This window comes from Physeter macrocephalus, chromosome 19, assembly GCF_002837175.3.
Source record: "Physeter macrocephalus isolate SW-GA chromosome 19, ASM283717v5, whole genome shotgun sequence".
Lineage (NCBI taxonomy): Eukaryota > Metazoa > Chordata > Mammalia > Artiodactyla > Physeteridae > Physeter > Physeter macrocephalus.
In genome coordinates, this window is record NC_041232.1 from 28,751,028 (window position 1) to 28,771,536 (window position 20,509).

Sequence of the window (20,509 nt, forward strand, 5' to 3'; positions counted from 1 at the left end):
GAAGCACAGGCTCCGGACGCACAGGCTCAGCCGCCATGGCTCACGGGCCCAGCCACTCCGCAGCATGTGGGATCTTCCCAGACCGGGGCACGAACCCGTGTCCCCTGCATCGGCAGGCGGATTCTCAACCACTGCGCCACCAGGGAAGCCCCATACAGAATATTTTTACTGCCCTAAAAATCCCCTCTGTTCTGCCTCCTCATCACTCCCTCCCTTCTACCTCCTGGCAACCACTGATCTTTTTACTGTCTCCATAGTTTTGCCTTTTCTAGAATTTCACACAGTAGGAATTGTACATACGTAGCCTTTCCAGATTAGCTACCTTCACTTGGTAATATGCATTTAAATTTCCTTCATATATTTTCATGACTTGATAGCTCATTTCTCTTTAGCGCTGAATAATATTCACTTGCCTAGATGGACTACAGGTTATTTGTCCAATCACCTACCAAGGGAGATCCTGGTTGCTTCCAAGTTATGGAACTATGAATAAAGCTGCTATAAACATCCTTGGGCGGGTTTTTGGGTGGACATAAGTTTCCCACTTCTTTGGGTAAATATTAATGAGCACTCCTGCTGGACTGTGTGGTAATATACTTCTAGTTTTGTAAGAAAGTGTGGAGCTGTCTTCCAAAGTGGCTGCACCATTTTGCATTCCCATCAGCACTGAATGTGAGTTCCTGTTGCTCCACACCCTCACCAGCAGGTGGTGTTGTCAGTGTTCTGGATTTTGGACATTCTAATAGGTGTCTAGTGCAAGACTGCATCTTTACTGCTCCAAGTCAGTCTCAACCAGCAACATCAGCATCACTTGGGAATTTGGTAGAAATATAACTTGCTGAGCCCAACCCCAAACCTACTGAATCATAAACTCTGGAGTGGGATCCAGCAATCTTTTAAAAGCCTTCCAGGTGATTCTGATGTATACCAACATCACTAAAGTACATTAACATTTGAGAATAAGGACACTAAGTAAATGAGCTCAAAAAAAATGTACTGGTTGTTATTATTGGTCCTAAGTTGGCCTAACAGATTGAAAGAAAGGAGTTATATTCTAGGTTTGGGGAAAGGTTTCTCTCCCCCTCCACCAGCTATGAACAAACCATGTTTTCCTCATGGCCATGAAGAGGACCACCTTTGGGTTGGAGCTGACACAGAAGAGGTTTGGAAGGATCTCATGTCCCTGGTAATATAACTGAGCCACTAAATCAACAAACTGCAAAGTGTGACTTATAACTGAGCCACTAAATCAACAAACTGCAAAGTGTGACTTATCTATGGGCTTCCTCTCACTCCAGGTTGATACATTTCCTTTGTGGTTAGTTTGTATGAGCAGGCTTTACGTTACTTGCAGCCCAAAGCATCCTGATTAAAACAATTTATTTCTAAAGTTCCTCTGTGCCCTAATGTTTATGTTTCCTTTTAGAATCTCCTCCCTACTGCTATCCTGGGAATATCTGCAAGCTTTGCTCCAGAGAAATATGTGCATGTGCTGCAAAACAAATGGACGACTTTATAGATTAAAACTGTGTCCGTGAGGGCCAGTGCTCATGTGTTTTACCACTGTGCCCTCCATGCGTAGGAGAGTGTTTATCAAATAAGAAGGTCTCCATAAATAGTTGTTGAATAAGGGAAGAAAAGGAGGGAGAGAAGGAGGGAGGGAGGGAGGAAGGGAGAGAGGGACAATGGGGAGGGGGGAACCAAAATGAGGTGTGGAGGGTATTTTAATTCAGTTATGTCTACTCAGTTTTCCCACTGGCTGTCCATTTAGCTGGTTCCCCTGGGGTCGTTTGATGCCTGCTACATTCCTGGAAGCCACGTCACATAACATCCAAAGGTGAGAAAGGACCCTTTCTCCTTGTACATCATTAAAGAGCAAAGGAAGCTTTTCCAGAAGGCTCCCCAGCCCCGTGGTCTTCTTTGCATGTCTTTTGGACCAGAATTTCACTGGTTGAAGACTGAAGTGTGAAAATTAACTATTTTTAAAATATTCAAAGAAAATGTGGAAAGTACCTTCTAAAATAAGACTGGAAAACAAGCCACTGGAAAAACAATAGTTTGATTAATAAAAGTGACTGCATATCTCACCATCTACCTAGAATAAATATATTTGGATTGATTTAAATTCTAGTGATAATTTAATCATAGATTAAGATATATGGATAATTCGAAAGGCTATGATTGACAGATTTAACTACACAAAATGTAAACATTTCTCTTCAACAAAATGTATCGTGAATAAAGTCAAAAGACAAATGGTAGAATGAGGGAAAATATTTAGAAAACATATAACAGAAAAGTGGTTAATAACCCTACTATATAAAAGACTCCTACAAATTGAAAAGGAAAAGATTGTAATAGCATCCTAAAGATAGAAATAGATAATGTGATGATTAAAAATATAGTCAACCAAAACCTATGGGATGCAGCAAAAGCAGTTCTAAGAGGGAAGTTTATAGCAATACAATCCTACCTCAAGAAACATCTCAAATTAGAAATGAAAAAGGAGAAGTAACAACTGACCCTGCAGAAATACAAATGTTCATGAGAGATTACTACAAGCAACTATATACCAATAATATGGACAACCTGGAAGAAATGGATAAATTCTTAGAAAAGCAAAACCTTCTGAGACTGAGCCAGAAAGAAAGAGAAACTATAAACAGACCAATCACAAGCACTGAAATTGAAACTGTGATTAAAAATCTTCCAACAAACAAAAGCCCAGGACCAGATGGCTTCACAGGTGAATTCTATCAAACATTTAGAGAAGAGCTAATACCTATCTTCTCAAACTCTTCCCAAATATAGCAGAGTGAGGAACACTCCCAAACTCATTCTACGAGTTCACCATCACCCGATACCAAAACAAGACAAAGATGTCACACAAAAAGAAAACTACAAGCCAATACCTCTGAGGAATATAGATGCAAAAATCCTCAACAAAATACTAGCAAACAGAATCCAGCAGCACATTAAAAGGATCATACACCATGACCAAGTGGGGTTTAGCCCAGGAATGCAAGGATTCTTCAATATATGCAAATCAATCAATGTGATACACCATATTCACAAACTGAAGGATAAAAACCATATGATCATCTCAATAGATGCAGAAAAAACTTTTGACTAAATTTAACACCCATTTATGATAAAAACCCTCCAGAAAGTGGGCATAGAGGGTACTTACCTCAACATAATAAAGGCCATACATGACAAACCCACAGCCAACACTGTTCTCAATGGTGAAAAACTGAAAGCATTTCCTCTAAGATCAGGAACAAGACAAGATTGCCCTGTCTAACCGCTATTATTCAACACAGTTTTGGAAGTTTTAGTTACAGCAATCAGAGAATAAAAAGAAATAAAAGGAATCCAAATGGGGAAACAAGAAGTAAAACTGTCACTGTTTGCAAATGACATGATACTATACATACAGAATCCTAAACATGTTACCAGAAAACTACTAGAGCTAATCAATGAATTTGCTAAAGTACCAGGATACAAAATTAATGCACGTTTGCCCACTCTCACCACTATTATTGAACATAGTTTTGGAAGTTTAACCACAGCAATGAAAGAAGGAAAAGAAGTAAAAGGTATCCAAATCGGAAAAGAAGAAGTAAAGCTGTCACTGTTTGCAGATGACATGATACTGTACATAGAGAATCCTACAGACGCTACCAGAAAACTACTAGAGTTAATCAATGAATGTGGTAAAGTAGCAGGATACAAAATTAATGTACAGAAATCTCGTGCATTCCTATACACTAATGATGAAAATCTGAAAGAGAAATTAAGGAAACACTCCCATTTACCCTTGCAACAAAAAGAATAAAATACCTTGGAATAAACCTTCCTAAGGAGACAAAAGACCTGTATGCAGAAAACTATAAGACAATGAAGAAAGAAATTAAAGATGATACAAAGAGATGGAGAGATATACCATGTTCTTGGATTGGAAGAATCAACATGAAAATGACTATACTACCCAAAGCAATCTACAGATTCAATGCAATCCCTATCAAACTACACTGGCATTTTTCACAGAACTAGAACAAAAAAATTCACAATTTGTATGGAAACACAAAACACCCTGAATATCCAAAGCAATCTTGAGAAAGAAAAACGGAGCTGGAGGAATCAGGTGCCCGGACTTCAGACTACACTGAAAAGCTACAGTAATCCAGACAGTATGGTACAAGCACAAACACAGAAATATAGATCAATGGAACAGGATAGAAGGCCCAGAGATAAACCCACGCACTTATGGTCACCTTATATTTGATAAAGGAGGCAAGAGTATACAATGGAGAAAAGACAGCCTCTTCAATAAGTGGTGCTGGGAAAACTGGACAGCTACATGTAAACGAATAAAATTAGAACACTCCCTAACACCACACACAAAAATAAACTCAAAATGGATTAAAGACCTAAATGTAAGGCCAGACACTCCAAAACTCTTAGAGGAAAACATAGCAAGAACACTTTTTGACGTAAATCACAGCAAAATCTTTTTTGATGCACTTCCTAGAGTAATGGAAATAAAAACAAAAATAAACAAATGGGACCTAATGAAGCTTAAAAGCTTTCGCACAGCAAAGGAAACCATAAACAAGATGAAAAGACAATCCTCAGAATGGGAGACAATATTTGCAAACGAAGCAACTGACAGAGGATTAATCTCCAAAATATGCAAGCAGCTCATGCAGCTCAATATCAAAAAAACAAACAACCCAATCCAATTCAAAAAGAGTCATGTACCACCATGTTCATTGCAGCACTATTTACAATAGCCAGGAAATGGAAGCAAGCTAAGTGTCCATCAACGGATGAATGGATAAAGAAGATGTGGCACATATATACAATGGAATATTACTCAGCCATAAAAGGAAATGAAATTGAGTTATTTGTAGTGTGGTGGATGGACCTAGATTCTGTCATACAGAGTGAAGTAAGTCAGAAAGAGAAAAACAAATACCGTATGATAATACATATATATATGGAATCTAAAAGAAAAAATATGGTTCTGATGAACCTAGGGGGAGGACAGGAATAAAGACAGAGACGTAGAGAATTGACTTGAGGACACGGGGAGGGGGAAGGGTAAGCTGGGACGAAGTGAAAGAGTAACATTGACATATATACACTACCAAATGTAAAACAGACAGCTAGTGGAAGCAGCTTCATAGCACAGGGAGATCAGCTCAGTGCTTTGCGACCACCTAGAGGGGTGGGACAAGGAGGGTGGGAGGGAGATGCAAGAGGGAGGGGATATGGGGATATACATATGCGTACAGCTGATTCACTTTGTTTTACAGCAGAAACTAACACAACACTGTAAAGCAATTATACTCCAATAAAGATGTTAAAAAAATATATAGTCAATACACACATGAAAAATAGTAAAATGCAAATTAATATAGTAACACACCATTTCTAAACTGATAAATTGATAAATTGTAAAAGATCATTAATATACAATCTCAAAAGCATGTCTAGAAACTAACATTCTCACACTTTGCTGATGGAGTTTAACTTGCTAGAACCTTCTGGAAAGTAATGTGACGTCTACTAAAATCTTAAATGCATGTATCTTTGGCCCACCAATTCTGTCTGAAAACTGTAACCTACAGAAATAAAAAATAATAAAAGCAGATACATTTATAGATATTTACTGAAATATTTTTAATAGAAAGAACAACAGTGACTATCCATCAAAAGGGGGAAGGGCTGAATAATTATGGTATCCATATTTCATAATAATAAGTAGCTACTACTAAGAGTGAGTTAAAGATATATAAATATTGCACTGGACTCCAGCCACTAGAGAGATGTTCAGAGAGTACTGACTGATGTGAAATCAAACTGCAGAACCTTACGTAGAATATAATATCACGTTGTTAGAACTAGTAAGTAACAGACCTGGGACATAGATTGATATTTATATGTCTAAATGGGCATAGAGAGAGATGTGCAAAGATAAACACCAAAGTATTATCCCCAAGAAAGGAACTGCAAGAAAGATGAGGAAATCTATGACCTTCTTCACTATATATTTCCATATTTTTTGCCTTCTTATATGGTACCTATGAATTCAGTAATTAAAATAGATCAACAAGCTACAAACATTAACAAATAAAATGTTATGTATGATGAATTCATGATCCAACTTAAGAGCAATATAGTCTAGCTAAAGAATAGTAAATATGTAACAATATATAACACCTAACGGAAATATATGTTAATACCTGTATCTTTTCTACTGTTAATATATGCTAGAAAGAGTTTTCAATGTCAGCTATAAATCCATGTCTATAGTCACTTGTCTAGATCTGTAAGAAAGAAATATTGCTATTTGGTCAATAGAAATATTTTACCTGAGTAGTTATATTACTTATATTACTCATTCTACAAAGGTAATAACATGGATGGAAGATCAGCAATCTTGATCTCAAACTGTTCTATTATCTTTCTTATTTTAATAATAGGTATAACCATACTTCCTAATAAAATTTCTGCTATTTGTAGTTTTAATTTCATTTATATGCATTATTCATTTTTAAAGCTTTCTATTCACTCAAAATTTATTCTAATAGGTAATGCAATTACCGGTTCTTTGTATTCTTAAAATTAATTTATAAAAATATTACCCAAACACAGGAATGTGGTTAACCCTCATAAACTAAAATTGTGACATATCGTCAAGCTTTCATAATCTGTTGTTATCACTCTGCAAGTTTTAGCTCTCATTTATTTTACTTCTTTTTAATTTAGTTTTTAACAATGGGAGCGCCATTATCCTTACAGATGAAGCAGGCAAGTTCTAATCGGAGCCCAGATGCCACTGAATGTGTTCCAGTGAGTTAGTTATCCATCCACATTAAAGAGGACAAACGAGCTGAGAGCTGGTGTGATAAGAGGAGGATGAATCTGAGCCTGCCTAGGCAAGATGGATAGAAGCACATGAGATCTATGAGGTCAAAGATAAAATCCATCTATTTCCCAATACGTGAAATTGGATTTGCTGCGTTTGAGGCACAAACCCAGAGTGAACCTGGCGAGTTAAGGGTGCGTGAACTTTTCCTGAAATGTCCTGAAGACAAAGGCCATACTGAGACTAGTTCTTTCTGCTCTTGGGTCAGGGGCTCAGAAGCCAGGTACAGCCTGTCTCAGAAGCAGTCCACAGGGGAAGAATTTACCTGTGCACACTTCAGTCCCTTATATCCACAGCATCAGGACCCTCACCTCCAGTCTCATTCCATGAGGGTCTTATATACCTTCCTGATGTCTGCAGGTAAATGGGCAAAGGGGAAGACGTCCGCCAGGATGCCTCCATCACAGTGAGAGGCTGCCTTACTGCTCTAATCACACTGTGCTTGTCAGGCTTTGTGTGTTCTCAGCAAACTCAGAGGTGTTAGGGCCTGGGGCAGTGCTCTTCCAAGGGCTAATGTGTCAAAAAACGGGTCACGAATAATGGCAACCACCACTGCAGACTGACGCCTCACACGTGAACAAAGTCTTCACAGTTATCCTACTTCTTTGCCACCCTTCAGGGACTTTGGGTCACTGTGCTTTTTCCCAACAACATGGGAAAGAGTCAAAAATGCACGGTTTTCCCAGTTTCCAGTGAATATTGCAACAGCTTTTGACATTAGCTTGAGGATGTACATCTATTTTTTGTTTTACTTAAAGCAAACTGCAATTTGGTGAGTGTGTCAACCAAAACCCATCTGACCAGCTTAAACGTCCTATTGGAAGATTTTACCATAATAGTGTGTATCCTCAGTCGCAATAAGTGTATCCGTTTTATCAGAATTTGCTAGCAGACCTATTGGGTTTTCCTCAACATAGTATGTAAAGACCCGAACGAACTTTTTGGCCAGCCCAATACTCCGACTTCAGAGCGACCAAAGTTCTCTGCTAACCATTTCTCATGCATTTAGCGCATTTAATTCTCCCAACAGTGCTATGAAAAGAAGGTGCTGGTGTTGGTAGAAAACAGACTAGAATTATTAGAAACTTAGGTTCCTAGGTTTAGTAATTTGTTGAGATATTTTTTAGCTGTTAGTGTCAGAACCAGCACTCACCCCAAGTCAGGCAGACTTTAAAGTGAAAGAAGTTAACCAATGGACACTGTCTTCTCTGAATATGTCTGAAATATTCACGAAGGCAATGTAGAATGTTCAATCATGCCCTGAGTCTTAACAAATAACCTAAGTAAGCAGTGCACATTGATTATGCAGAGGACCCAGTCTATGAGAAATGCTTACATAGAAATCACAAAATAGAACTCTACTGAATCATAAGTCTGAGAAGGAACTAAGGCATTTGCTCCAATAAAAATTAAAAATTTCATTCTCAGTACTAATTTTTTTTTTAAATATATAAGAGATTTGGGGAAAGATTTAGATGACCCAGGGTCTCTTTAAAAACTGCCCAGGTTAAGATTTAGTGGGTGTCTTCCTCTTTCTAGAAGATACTGCTGTGGGAAGCAGAAGCATCCTTCAACCTTCTGGTGGCCTTAGGCTCACTCAGCATGCTGGAGTCGGTACTTAATAGGGGACTAATCCTGACCACAAGGATGTTTCTCTATGACAGCAAAGCCCCTGTGACAGAGACTGATGGGATCCCGGCACCAGAACCAGGAATTTGGTCAAGCCCTTCATTGATAACACATACAAAACGCAGCCCAGCGGGTTCTGCGATTTTCTTCAGTGTCAAATGGCCCATCAGAGGTACGGCCGGGGGAAGCCACAGCCACTGACTGATAATCCCCGGGTCTCTCTCTTAAATTTCTTTCCCTCCTCAGTGCATTCAAAGCTACACAGGGAGCTGCCTACAAAGCCTTCAACCTCACACCTAGAAGTCTGTTAGCAATGCTTACTCTTCACCGTCAAGGGGCCTGCTTGGCACCTTCTAGAACTACCAGGGCACTTCAGAGTCACAGAGGCAGGATAACGAGGACTCTGAAAGCAACCACCTCCATCTGTCTGGTCTTCCTAGAGGCCTTTCCAAACCTCTCATACAGAGTTGCTCCAGTAGTTCTAACCCTATCCCCCTCCTCCCCCGCCATGGCCTTAGGGCTCGGATGCGGGGAAAGTGCTGACTCCGTGTTTAAAGGCAGGGTTTCAGGTTTGGGTATTACAGCCTCTGGGGCACGAAAGCCTGCAAGGCAGGGACTGAATATATTATAATAAAAAAGGTGCCACGTTCCTGCTCTGCACCTGTCCTCTGCCCACTTGCGAAGCACTACCCAGCGCCATGTATTTACATCTGCAGACTAATAGGGCAGATACTTTTTAATACCCTTTTAATGTTTATAATTAAGAAAGGTTCTTACAAATGTATGGACACCAAGGGGGGAAAGCAGGGTGGCGGGGAGGATGAACTGGGAGATTGGGATTGACATATATACACTAATATGTATAAAATAGATAACTAATAAGAACCTGCTGTATAAAAAAACAAATAAAATAAAATTCAAAAAAAAAAAAAGAAAGGTTTTAATGGTTTAATGTGTTGGAAATTGTTCAACATGTGGCACTCAGGCTCAGTAGTTGTGGCTCGCTGGCTCTAGAGCACAGGCTCAGTAGCTGTGGAGCACGGGCTTAGCTGCTCTGCGGCATGTGGGATCTTCCTGGACCAGGGCTCGAACCTGTGTCCCCTGTATTGGCAGGCGGATTCCTAACCATTGTGCCACCAGGGAAGTCACATTAAACCATTAAATGGTTTAATGTGTTGGAAATGCATTAAAAAAACCTGTTGCCCTTTGGCAGAGCTCTTTTAGAATTAGAATTACCACACTTTAATGTTTTTCCCTGGTAAATAAACTTAAATGAAAAATAAATTATGTTCCATCCAATGAGGTCTTGGCCTGTATTCATTCTGAATCTCAGCCTTTGCCAGGTCTTAGATGGGCTCCCACCTGCCCCCCAGTGCCCGTGGGTGATCTGTGCGGGTCCAAAGGCGTACTGCAATGCCAGCAACAGTTCTGTACAGAAAAGACAAATCTGGCTACCCTTGATTTAGGAAGAAAACAAATCAAGTTTTGATAGGGTTTAAATTCAGATCAGATCCATCCCAACCAGATTGTCTCTTTTGCCCCCACAAGAGGAACTAAGAATAATAAATAAATAAATAGACACAGAGAGGTCGGCCTTCAGTGGAATGCAGGTATCACGCAATTTGGGCTTCATGGAAGGCCCTGTTGCCGAGAAACCCGTCACTTTCCATTTCCCATATGCGAATCCCATTCAAGAGTATTTAAAACGATTGGGATTGACATATACACATTATTATATATAAAATAGATAACGGATGAGAACCTACTATATAGTACAGGGAACTCTACTCAATACTGTGTAGGGCCTATATGGGAAAAGAATCTAAAAAAGAGTGGATATATGTATATGTATAATTGATTCACTTTGCTGTACACCTGAAACTAACACAACATTGTAAATCAACTATACTCCAATAAAAATTAAACATAAAATAAAACAAGTCACTCCTGTGTCACATTTAGCAAACATGGTGAATTAATACTCCAAAACCAATATTAACCTAAATCTAGTGAGATTTAGGCTAGGCCTGGTAGGACAGAGCGTGTTGCTACATAAAGCATGTTAAAGATGGTCTCAGGGTATATGGTAAGAGACGTCACGGAACACTAACTTGTAGTTAATGGAACATTCCCCATGGCCATCCAAGCACGTGGCAAAGGCAGGAGAGAGCTACACAAATACATTTGTTCTAGGGCAGCAGTACGACCACCATCGCAAAGAACAGGAGGTGCACAAAAATGTACACCACCATAGGCTGAGCATAAATTCACTCTCTCACAGGCCACAGAGCAATGTGACTTGAAGTAGATGAAAAGTATGGCCCGTCTCCCATGTCACTGCAAGTAGGATAGACAAGGTAGCTATAACTGTGTTTATCAAATCCCAAGTAGAACAAAAATGCATTTAATGTAACACATAATCCAAGTTCTTATTACAGTCCCAGAAAAGGTTCTAGCTAGGCATATATAGAACAAATATATACCTCTCTACAAATATAAAATGTACCCCCCCTTACTAGTTTAAAAGAATGGTTCATTATTTTAAAAAACCCTCCAGGGCTTCCCTGGTGGCGCAGTGGTTGAGAGTCCGCCTGCCGATGCAGGGGACACGGTTCGTGCCCCAGTCCGGGAGTATCCCACATGCCACAGAGCGGCTGGGCCCGTGAGCCATGGCCGCTGAGCCTGTGCGTCCGGAGCCTGTGCTCCTCTCTCCGGGAGAGGCCACAACAGTGAGAGGCCCGCGTACCGCAAAAAACAAAAACAAACAAAAAAAAAACCCTCCAATTTCTTATCTCACTCGTTATTCTTGACAAACAGAAGGCTGTCTGTTGATGGGATGGCTATACCATCCTGATGCAGCACTTATATGCATATACTTGAACTCTCTGGAAACACAGCATTACCACCTACCCTAGGAGGCAAGATTTCCACAAGTCAGAAAGATAAAACGTTTTTAAACTTCGAGAATTATTCATTGAAAACCAATGCAATTGCTTAAAGTCTCAAAGGGGTTTAGAAAGAATCCCATAAACTAAGTATACACCATACAATATTATCAGAGTAATTACAAAGGTGCAATCGCCCATGCTACCATATGGATGAACCTTGAAGACATTACGCTAAGTGAATAAGCCAGGCACAGAAGGACAAATTCTGAACGATTCCACTTACATGAGGGACCTCGAGCCATCAAACTCATACAGAAAGTAGAACGGGGGTTGCCAGGGGGGAAGAGGGGGGAAGGGGTATGGAGTTTCAGTTTTGCAAAATGAAAAAGTCTTGGAAATTGACTGAGTGTACGGAACGCTACTGAACCGTACATTTAGAAATGGTTAAGAAGGTAAATTTTATGTTAGGTTATTTTAGCACGATTAGAAATAAAAAATAATTGAATAAAAAAAATCCTACCTTTCCAGTCTCTATCTCTTTCTCTATTTCTCTTCATAGCATTATTATATTATATATGTGTGTGTGTATGTAATATACATATATTTCTATATACAAACACATACATATATTTATTTATTTATTGCCTGTACAATTACTCCCTCCAATATCCCCAAATATATCAGCTCTGAAGGCCAGATCTCGTCTTGTTGCTCTGCCCTTAGGGCCTGAAAGAGTGCCTTACAAATATGGGTGCTTAATAAATTTCTTATGCATAGAATTTTTAAACAGTGCAATCATTCTGTTTTCAAAGGTTTTTAGTTATATTAATTCTAAAGAACACATTTCAGTTCAGCTTCTCCTCACTCTCACCAATCCTAATTGTTAAGTCATTAGTTTACCATCATCCTGTTTTAAGTCCTGGTACCAGTTATCAGCAAGCCACTCAGCCACAGTTAAACAATAACCAGGATACATAAAAAGCGATATCCCCAAATAAGCACTTAAAAAGTCCACTGTGAAAATCAAGCTAACAGCATCACCCATTTCTCTTTTCCAAGTAGCTACCAGTTAATGACTTGTGATATACAGGCTGCACATAATTATAAGGATATAAGATATAATAGAAAACACAAACTAAATTGCATTTTGCTTCACTGGATACTGAAATAATTTCAGCTCTCTGAGGTTTCCCAACTATAGCTGAAATGCAAAGTTGAAAAATAAGTAGATATGTGTATAAATCTTCAAAGTAGCTCCTGGCTATAATCACTTTTTTTTTTTTTTTTTTTGCGGTACGCGGGCCTGTCACCGTCGTGGCCTCTCCCGTTGCGGAGCACAGGCTCCAGACACGCAGGCTCAGTGGCCATGGCTCACGGGCCCAGCCGCTCCCCGGCATGTGGGATCTTCCCGGACCGGGGCACGAACCCGCGTCCCCCGCATCGGCAGGCGGACTCTCAACCACTGCGCCACCAGGGAAGCCCTATAATCACTTTTAATATCCCATGTTGGCAGGGCCTTTTCTCATGTGTAAAATACCTTTACAGATAATGTGTAACCCTATCTTCAAAAACACCTTTGATATTATCAGGGCAGGTGTCGAGGGCTCCTATTTGGAGAATCAGAGAAGCCAAGTGATTTGATCAGGGTCACACGTGCAAGAGCCTGTGCATATATCTGAAAATAATTTTCAGAAGCATAAGAAGCAAGAGGTCTGGCAGTGTGCTCCCGTAGGATTCTTGAAAGAAATATGACCAGGTGATGAGATCGCATCTACAAGCCACACATGAAAATCAATTCCAGAGCGCAGAGATGGGTCATAAACAGTGATCTTTCCATTTCAATGCATGAAACGCAATACAGTTTCATGGGCGTCACCACAGCGTGATAGGACAGGCCCCATGGGTGCAGCACCAAAATGAAAACAGAGCTTCTCCAAAAGAAACAGATTTGATAGAAAAAGAATCAGAGAACGGCGTCTGGCATGGATGCAATGGCCAAATGCAGGGGATTCTCTGAGTCCAAATATAAAACTGTATCCCTCTGATTTTCAATTTACCAGATAAGTAATCTAAGGCAACAACATCAGGTTGCCAACATCTAATTCTTTTGAATGAAAATGTTAAAAGATAATTTTTTTTCGCCACAGGCAGTTAACTTGTATTGACTACTTGTTATGTGTAAGGTTCTGTCCTAGGCACCTTACATGCACATCAGCTCCTTCAGGCTTCACAGCCACACTAGGAGATACAACACTATTATTATCACCCCTGTTTCATAGATAAGACAAGAGAAACTCAGAGAAGGTACGAAATCTTCCCAAGGTCACATGTCTAGCTCTGTGCAGAGCCAGGACTCAAACGCAGGCAGCCTGGTGCCAGAGCCCAAATTCTCAACTGCTGACTCCAGCCGTAGTATCCTCAGGCACTGGCATTTCATGAAAGTGATATTTTAGCACAAAACCAGGCGGGAAGCTCAGAATAAGAGTCAGTCTTTCAGGCTTCCCTGGTGGCGCAGCGGTTGAGAGTTCGCCTGCCGATGCAGGGGACACGGGTTCGTGCCCCGGTCCGGGAAGATCCCACATGCCACAGAGAGGCTGGGCCCGTGAGCCATGGCCGCTGAGCCTGTGCGTCCGGAGCCTGTGCCCCGCAACGGGAGAGGCCACAACAGTGAGAGGCCCGTGTACCGCCAAAAAAAAAACCAAAAAAAAAAAAAAAAGAGTCAGTCTTTCAAATTTAACCTGTTTAGCTGTATGAAAAACTCAGTGTTTGCCCCCCCGCCATTTGCTCCGATTTTTGCAAACGTCATCACAGACCTCCACTGCCCAGCAGAGCAGTCGATACGCATGATTAGGGAGAATTTGGAAAAGGATAAAATAAAAATGAACTCTGAGACGTTCAGGGTAGAAATATACACTGGATCATTTCATTAGGAGGAGAACATAGACTCTTCATGTTGAAGAGGCCTTCAGGTTCAGCCAACTCAATCCTCTCGTGAGTACAGAATCTCCTTCTACAATGCCAGGTTCTGCCTGAACCCACCAGCCACTGGAAACTCATTATGCATGACTTAGCTCTTGTCAAATCTGCACAGACACCCTGCTCTTCCCCATCCTCTTTCTCAATTCTTCCATCATTCCTCGTTGGTTGAGCAAAGTTCCAGAACATTTCCTATCCTGGGTGCTTTCCCTTGAGCACAGTCTATTCTGTGCTTTCTCTCTTAAAATGGGGACCAGAAGTAAGTGTAACAATAATAGGGAGGCTTCCCAGCACTGGTAGAAAAAGACTATCACCACCTACAACATAGGCTTTGCTTTCTTAATGCAACCTACACTTATATTAGGGTTTGTTTTGTTTTGTTTTGTTTTTTTGCAGTACGCAGGCCTCTCACTGCTGTGGCCTCTCCCGTTGCAGAGCACAGGCTCCAGACGCGCAGGCTCAGCGGCCACGGCTCACGGGCCCAGCCGCTCCGCGCCATGTGGGATCTTCCCGGACCGGGGCGCGAACCCGCGTCCCCTGCATCGGCAGGCGGACTCTCAACCACTGCGCCACCAGGGAAGCCCTATTAGGGTTTTTTGTTTGTTTGTTTTTTGTTTTTGTTTTTTGGAGGGGGTGGTGAGGCAACAGCATTACAGAGTGATTAACAGAATATGGACCGTACTGTAGATGCATATGTATTTAAACCTAATCCTCAGTCTCTTTTTTTATATGTGCTGCTGCTAAATTTTATTACTCTAAATTCCCAACACAGACTCTTGGCCTTTTAAACCACACGGGATGGATGCCCAATTATTCCTACTACCTGTCACCCTATTAGATTCATCCACTGTTCATGCCTGGCCAAGGCCATTTTCCATCTTCCATCTGCTTTGCAGAATGCTCAGTGTCTCTCTCAGGTTTTGAGATCCGTGACTTGCTCTTTCAGAACCCTGAACGCTCGCGAACCAGCTGAGGAAGAGGCCGGGACTGTTAGCACATTTTTCAGTCTAGAGTGTGTAGCATCCACCTTCCCCCTTTTCACTCCGTCCTGCATACCACGATTTTACACGGCTCACCTGAGCAGTCAACAAGCTCTCCTGCAGATTTTCTCAAAAGTCTCAGTTCAACAAAGGGTGAAACTGTATTTCTTCCGACAGTAAAAGGCTCATTCAACTTCCCTTTCCTCACCCGCCCAGCATCTCCCCCTCATTTCTAGCTTTGACCCTCTCACCTAACATATTTCTATTTCCTAAGATTGACTTGTTCGACCACAGCTTTTTCAAAAATGCTCAATCCCCGTGCAGGACAGGTATGCAACAGCGTCCACGGCAGGTTACAGATGGTAAGAGGAAAAAGCCTGCTTTCTCATCAGGCTTCCGTGCTTAAGTGAGATTAAACCTCTAAGGCACAGGGCTGGCATGCAAATATCCATTCAGGATTGGTTTTAATGTTTTAAAAAAGGACTGCCATTCTACTATGAAAGTTTCTACATTTACACATCATGCAGCTGTAACAAAAAGGCTTCTTGAAAACAGAGATGCATGCCTTATATTTAGGGGAAATGTAGATAATAATCATGTTGATACCTGAAATGTACAGGCACAAAACCAGGAGAAAAGACAAAAGAACAGAACTGAAAACAATAGGTAGGTGGGGTTGTCAGTGACTAGAATGACAGATTGGATCCTTTCTCCAGCCTAGACAATGGGACTCTAACCTTCCTTTGGAGAGGAAGGAAGACGATCTAGCACCATGCCCCCAAACAGGATTCCTCAAGATAACGCTGAAGTGAAAGAACACAAACTTACTGCTCACAGAGCATGTGTGGAGGACGGCAGGGGTTTCTATTTCCCCGCCCCTAGTAAGGGGGTCACAGTATTGGCCCCAGAGACTTCAAGAGGCAGTTATTAAAATAAATAACAGATCTGAAGGCAATTCTTATATCGTAAAGTGATAGATACAGTGTTACACAGCTATTGTTTGCATTACGACAGATGATAAATTATTTCAAAAAAGGCAGGGAAATTTTATTCAGTTAAAGAGAGAGAGGAGATGACATGGTGTAGAGAAATGAGGAAGAGAAAGTGTTGTCAAACTCCCTTCTCCTTGGACCGCCCATGGCGGCTGTGGGAATCACCACAGTTCTTAGACCAGAGGCTCTGCACTGAGCGTGATATGACCATGGGGGCGTGGGACTTGGGAAACAGACCTGGGTGGACAAGGCAGGCCCAATAGCACATACCCCAAGAAGAGAAAGGGTCCTGTTCCCTCTTCTAACAAAAATAATTTTACCAAAATAATTGTTTTCCATGAGCTTTGGGCTTTTCGAAACTATACACTCCAAATTATGAAGAAAGAATGAAGCAGTTACCATTGTTAAGGTTTAATCATTTCTCCTACCAGACAGGGTTAGTCTGCGCTCTGAGTACTTTTTAAACTTAAGAGGAAACGAAACCTATTGATAAGTGTCCTCTTAAATAATGCCACCCGAAGAATCAATTATCTCCAAAAAAATTTCTGGAGTCTCCTCACCTCAGCCCTCAATTCAGTGCAAGAATCTGCATTTAAATGATGAAAGAACACTTCAGTATCCCAACCTGTCACTTCTCTCTACTTCCGACCCGAGAGCAGCCAGACAGAAACAGCACTCGAACCTCTAATGGGCTCTTTCTTTAGGGTCTGATTTTTATAAGACTCTGCATTCCTCTCTCCATCAACCCACAGAGCAGGCTCTGCACAGTCAATTAGAACTTTACCATCTAAGAATTTAAAGCCAGCGTGCAGTCCACAAATCACCCTGGCTTATTTTACGAATGGGCCCCATGTCATTGGCAAGCAGCCCCTCCATTCAATATCCGTCCATAAAAACACAGCTTTAAAGCTATCGTTAAGATGGAATCTAGCCTTCCAAAGGCCCTCGAGGCTACAAGCACATCAACAGGGAACATAAAAACAAAGGGACCCAGATGAGAGGCGTTGACCTATGAGCAGACATCATTAAAGCAAACAGTTTCTGTCAACTTTGGAATATTCCCGTATGAATTAGGTGATACTCCTAGGAAGGTGTAAATTAAGAATGGGGGGGGAAGGGGGCGGAGGCCTCCTGAGAGATACCAAGCCTTGAGGTTTGAAGTCCACAGGCTATTGGGTTGCTGTCCACAGGTGAAGGGACCCTCTGTACCCAGACAGGGTCCCAGCAGAGCTGAGGGAAGCGTGAGCCACCTGCATGGAGGTTGCAGGTCAAAACCCAGAAGACACTGACAAGCGGTCCCAGCATCCCCGGACTCACCAGCACACTTGGTTCTGGTTCTGAGAGCGGGCCCAGGAGAACCGGTGCCGCCCTCCCCTGGCCGGGTGAGAAGCACGCTGATCTCATACTCTGTGTCCGGGTCGAGGTGCCCGATCTTGTAGCTCGTGGAGTCCACTGGTTGCCGGTCGCTCCAGCTCCCGCTGGCGGTGCAGTATTCCACCTCCCGGGCCACGATGGGCCCATCGCCATTGATGGAGTTGGCGTTGAGCTGGATCCACAGGTAGGTGGCCCCCACGGAGGCCAGCTGAGGGGGCGCGATGGGGACAGGGGGCTCTGAAAGGCAAACCGGAGGCCATCCTTCAGACACTTGAGAAGAGCTAAATGCACATCAATTACTAAAACAGGGAAGACATTAACATTTCAGCAATGAACTGATGAGAATGGTTTTGCTCAGGTTAATACGAAAAAGCATACTGAGGGAGGTTTGCATAGTGTTCACATCTGTGAAATAAGCCATCGTTAAAACCGAAGCCTGCTCAGGTAGGTACATCCCCAGTTTGTTTTAGGACACAATTCATTTTTCTCGAACAGCTACATAGGCACCAAAGGATTTTTCTGCGCTAAAAGTAACTTGTGAAAACTCTCTCAAGTGGTAGTAATTAAGCTCTAGAAGTCTCTCCATTGTCAAGAATAAAAAAAAAAAAAAAAAAAAATCCCCCGAGTGTCTTCAAAATCACCCAAGGTATTAGTTATATCATTAAATTCAGTCTCCTTATATTTGTATTCCAAAGATATCATCACTTGAAAAACACGGATGAAATTATAGTTTATCTCATCATAAATGCATTTCCAGGATGACTGGTTTCCCCCCAAAAGCTATCCCAATGGACTCGTTCTTCTCCAGGAGCAGTGAGCACTTGGGGTGATAAAGTCCAGCACCACCACTGTTCAGGGATCTTGCAGTAATGAGTCTTATTAAAGCAGTGAATAGAAAGAAAAGCTCTAAAGCAAAGCACAAGTCATGCCCAGCTTGATAAAACTCTAAGCAATCAATGGCAAACACTCTTTACAACCCAGGAAGGTCTCTCTCATTGTTGAAAACCTGAGACTGACTTTTTCTGGATTTTTGTCTGAGACAGGAGAGAGAGGCAATCTTGTTTTCAACAGTATATCAGGTGGCAGCTGAATGGCTCTCCAGGCACCAAATAAAGGCATTCCATGTGCCAGTGTCACTGTGAGTGGCACCACACATGACATTAGGGAAGGAGATAACTGTATGAAATAATGTATTTCTATTTAATGAATCTCCATCGGAGAAAATGTTAAGTCCTAGTGATTTTTTTCAAGGATGTTTCTGCAGGTGGTTTGGGCCTTTTGGTGTGCTTTTGTTTTTAGCTCCTCATTTAGCTCACACAAATGCATGTAAAATAAAGCCTGCTATTCTTTTACTGGCATATGCACCTGTCTGCTCCATAGCAGACATAACCCGTTGCTCCCTGTCATGTTTCCTGCTGATGGGGACCTCACGACAGCTGGTCCCATCTGAGGTTGGCCCCTAAGATGATACCAGGTAGATCCCTAGACCAACAAGAAACCAGCAACACAAGTTCCTTTTGTTGGGTTGGGGCATCTTCATTCTTTAACATATTCAAGGTGTGGTAAGTCATACTGACTTTTTAAATAGCTGGGGAAATCTCATGAGACTGAGTCTAAATAAGACACTTAAAAGATGAATTTTATTTGGGGGACCATAAATTTAGCGCCAATTTACTAAAATATTGTTCCTATTATTTATAAACTACAACTTTGTGCTAGCTCTTCGTTTCTTTAGATAGTTTTGATTCAACTCATAATAATTTAACATCAATTTACATCATTAGGAGATTCCTTGAACCAAGACATGAAATGGGCCTTTCATAGTATATCCTAAGACATTTACATAGGCAGGCTGAAAGAGCAGTTAATTACTTTGAAGTTGCAAATGCTAGCAAGGGTTCCTGAACTGCCATTCAAAACATAACTCGGGGCAAAGCCACAAAGGTTAGTGAGCACACAATTCATTTAGGACGTTGTCACTGGTATCCTAAAACAGATAGGACTTTAATGCTTATTTGTCCCGAGACTATTTTCTCTATTAGTTCCCCATTAAGAAGAGTACCAAATATGTTAAATCAAATGAAAGATTCAACTAGAATTTGGAAATCATTGAGACAGCCATTCAAAAGGACTTTGGGGTTGCTGAAAGAATCTGTACAAGAATAAGAATAAATTTTTTTTGAATTTTATTTTTTTATACACTAGGTTCTTATTAGTTATCCACCTTATACATATTAGTGTATACATGTCCATCCCAATCTCCCAGTTCATCCCACCACCACCACCACCCCCCGCCACTTTCCCCCCTTGGTATCCATACGTTTGTTCTCTACGCCTGTGTCTCTATTTCTGCCCTGCAAACTGGGTCATCTGTACCATTTTTCTAGGTTCCACATATATGCGATAATATACGATACTTGTTTTTCTCTCTGACTTACTTCACTCTGTATGACAGGCTCTAGTTCCATTCACATCTCTACAAATGACCCAGTTTTGTTCCTTTTTATGGCTGAGTAATATTCCATTGTATATATGTGCCACATCTTCTTTAACCATTCATCTGTCGATGGACACTTAGGTTGCTTCCATGTCCTGGCTATTGTAAATAGTGCTGCAATGAACATTGTGGTACATGACTCTTTTTGAATTATGGTTTTCTCAGGGTATATGCCCAGTAGTGGGATTGCTGGGTCATATGGTAGTTCTATTTTTAGTTTTTTAAGGAACCTCCAT

At 41.3% G+C, this 20,509-nt stretch overlaps 1 protein-coding gene across 5 annotated transcripts in view; it reads right to left on the reverse strand.

The window, feature by feature from the left end:
- Positions 1–20,509, reverse strand: part of PTPRM (protein tyrosine phosphatase receptor type M) — an 805,568-nt gene that overhangs the window by 424,116 nt on the left and 360,943 nt on the right. For all 5 annotated transcript variants that reach the window (XM_028480386.1, XM_028480385.1, XM_028480384.1 and 2 more), the window contains exon 7: positions 17,720–18,013. In XM_028480386.1, the coding sequence (XP_028336187.1) occupies positions 17,720–18,013 (294 nt within the window). The remainder of the gene's footprint in view (positions 1–17,719; positions 18,014–20,509) is intronic.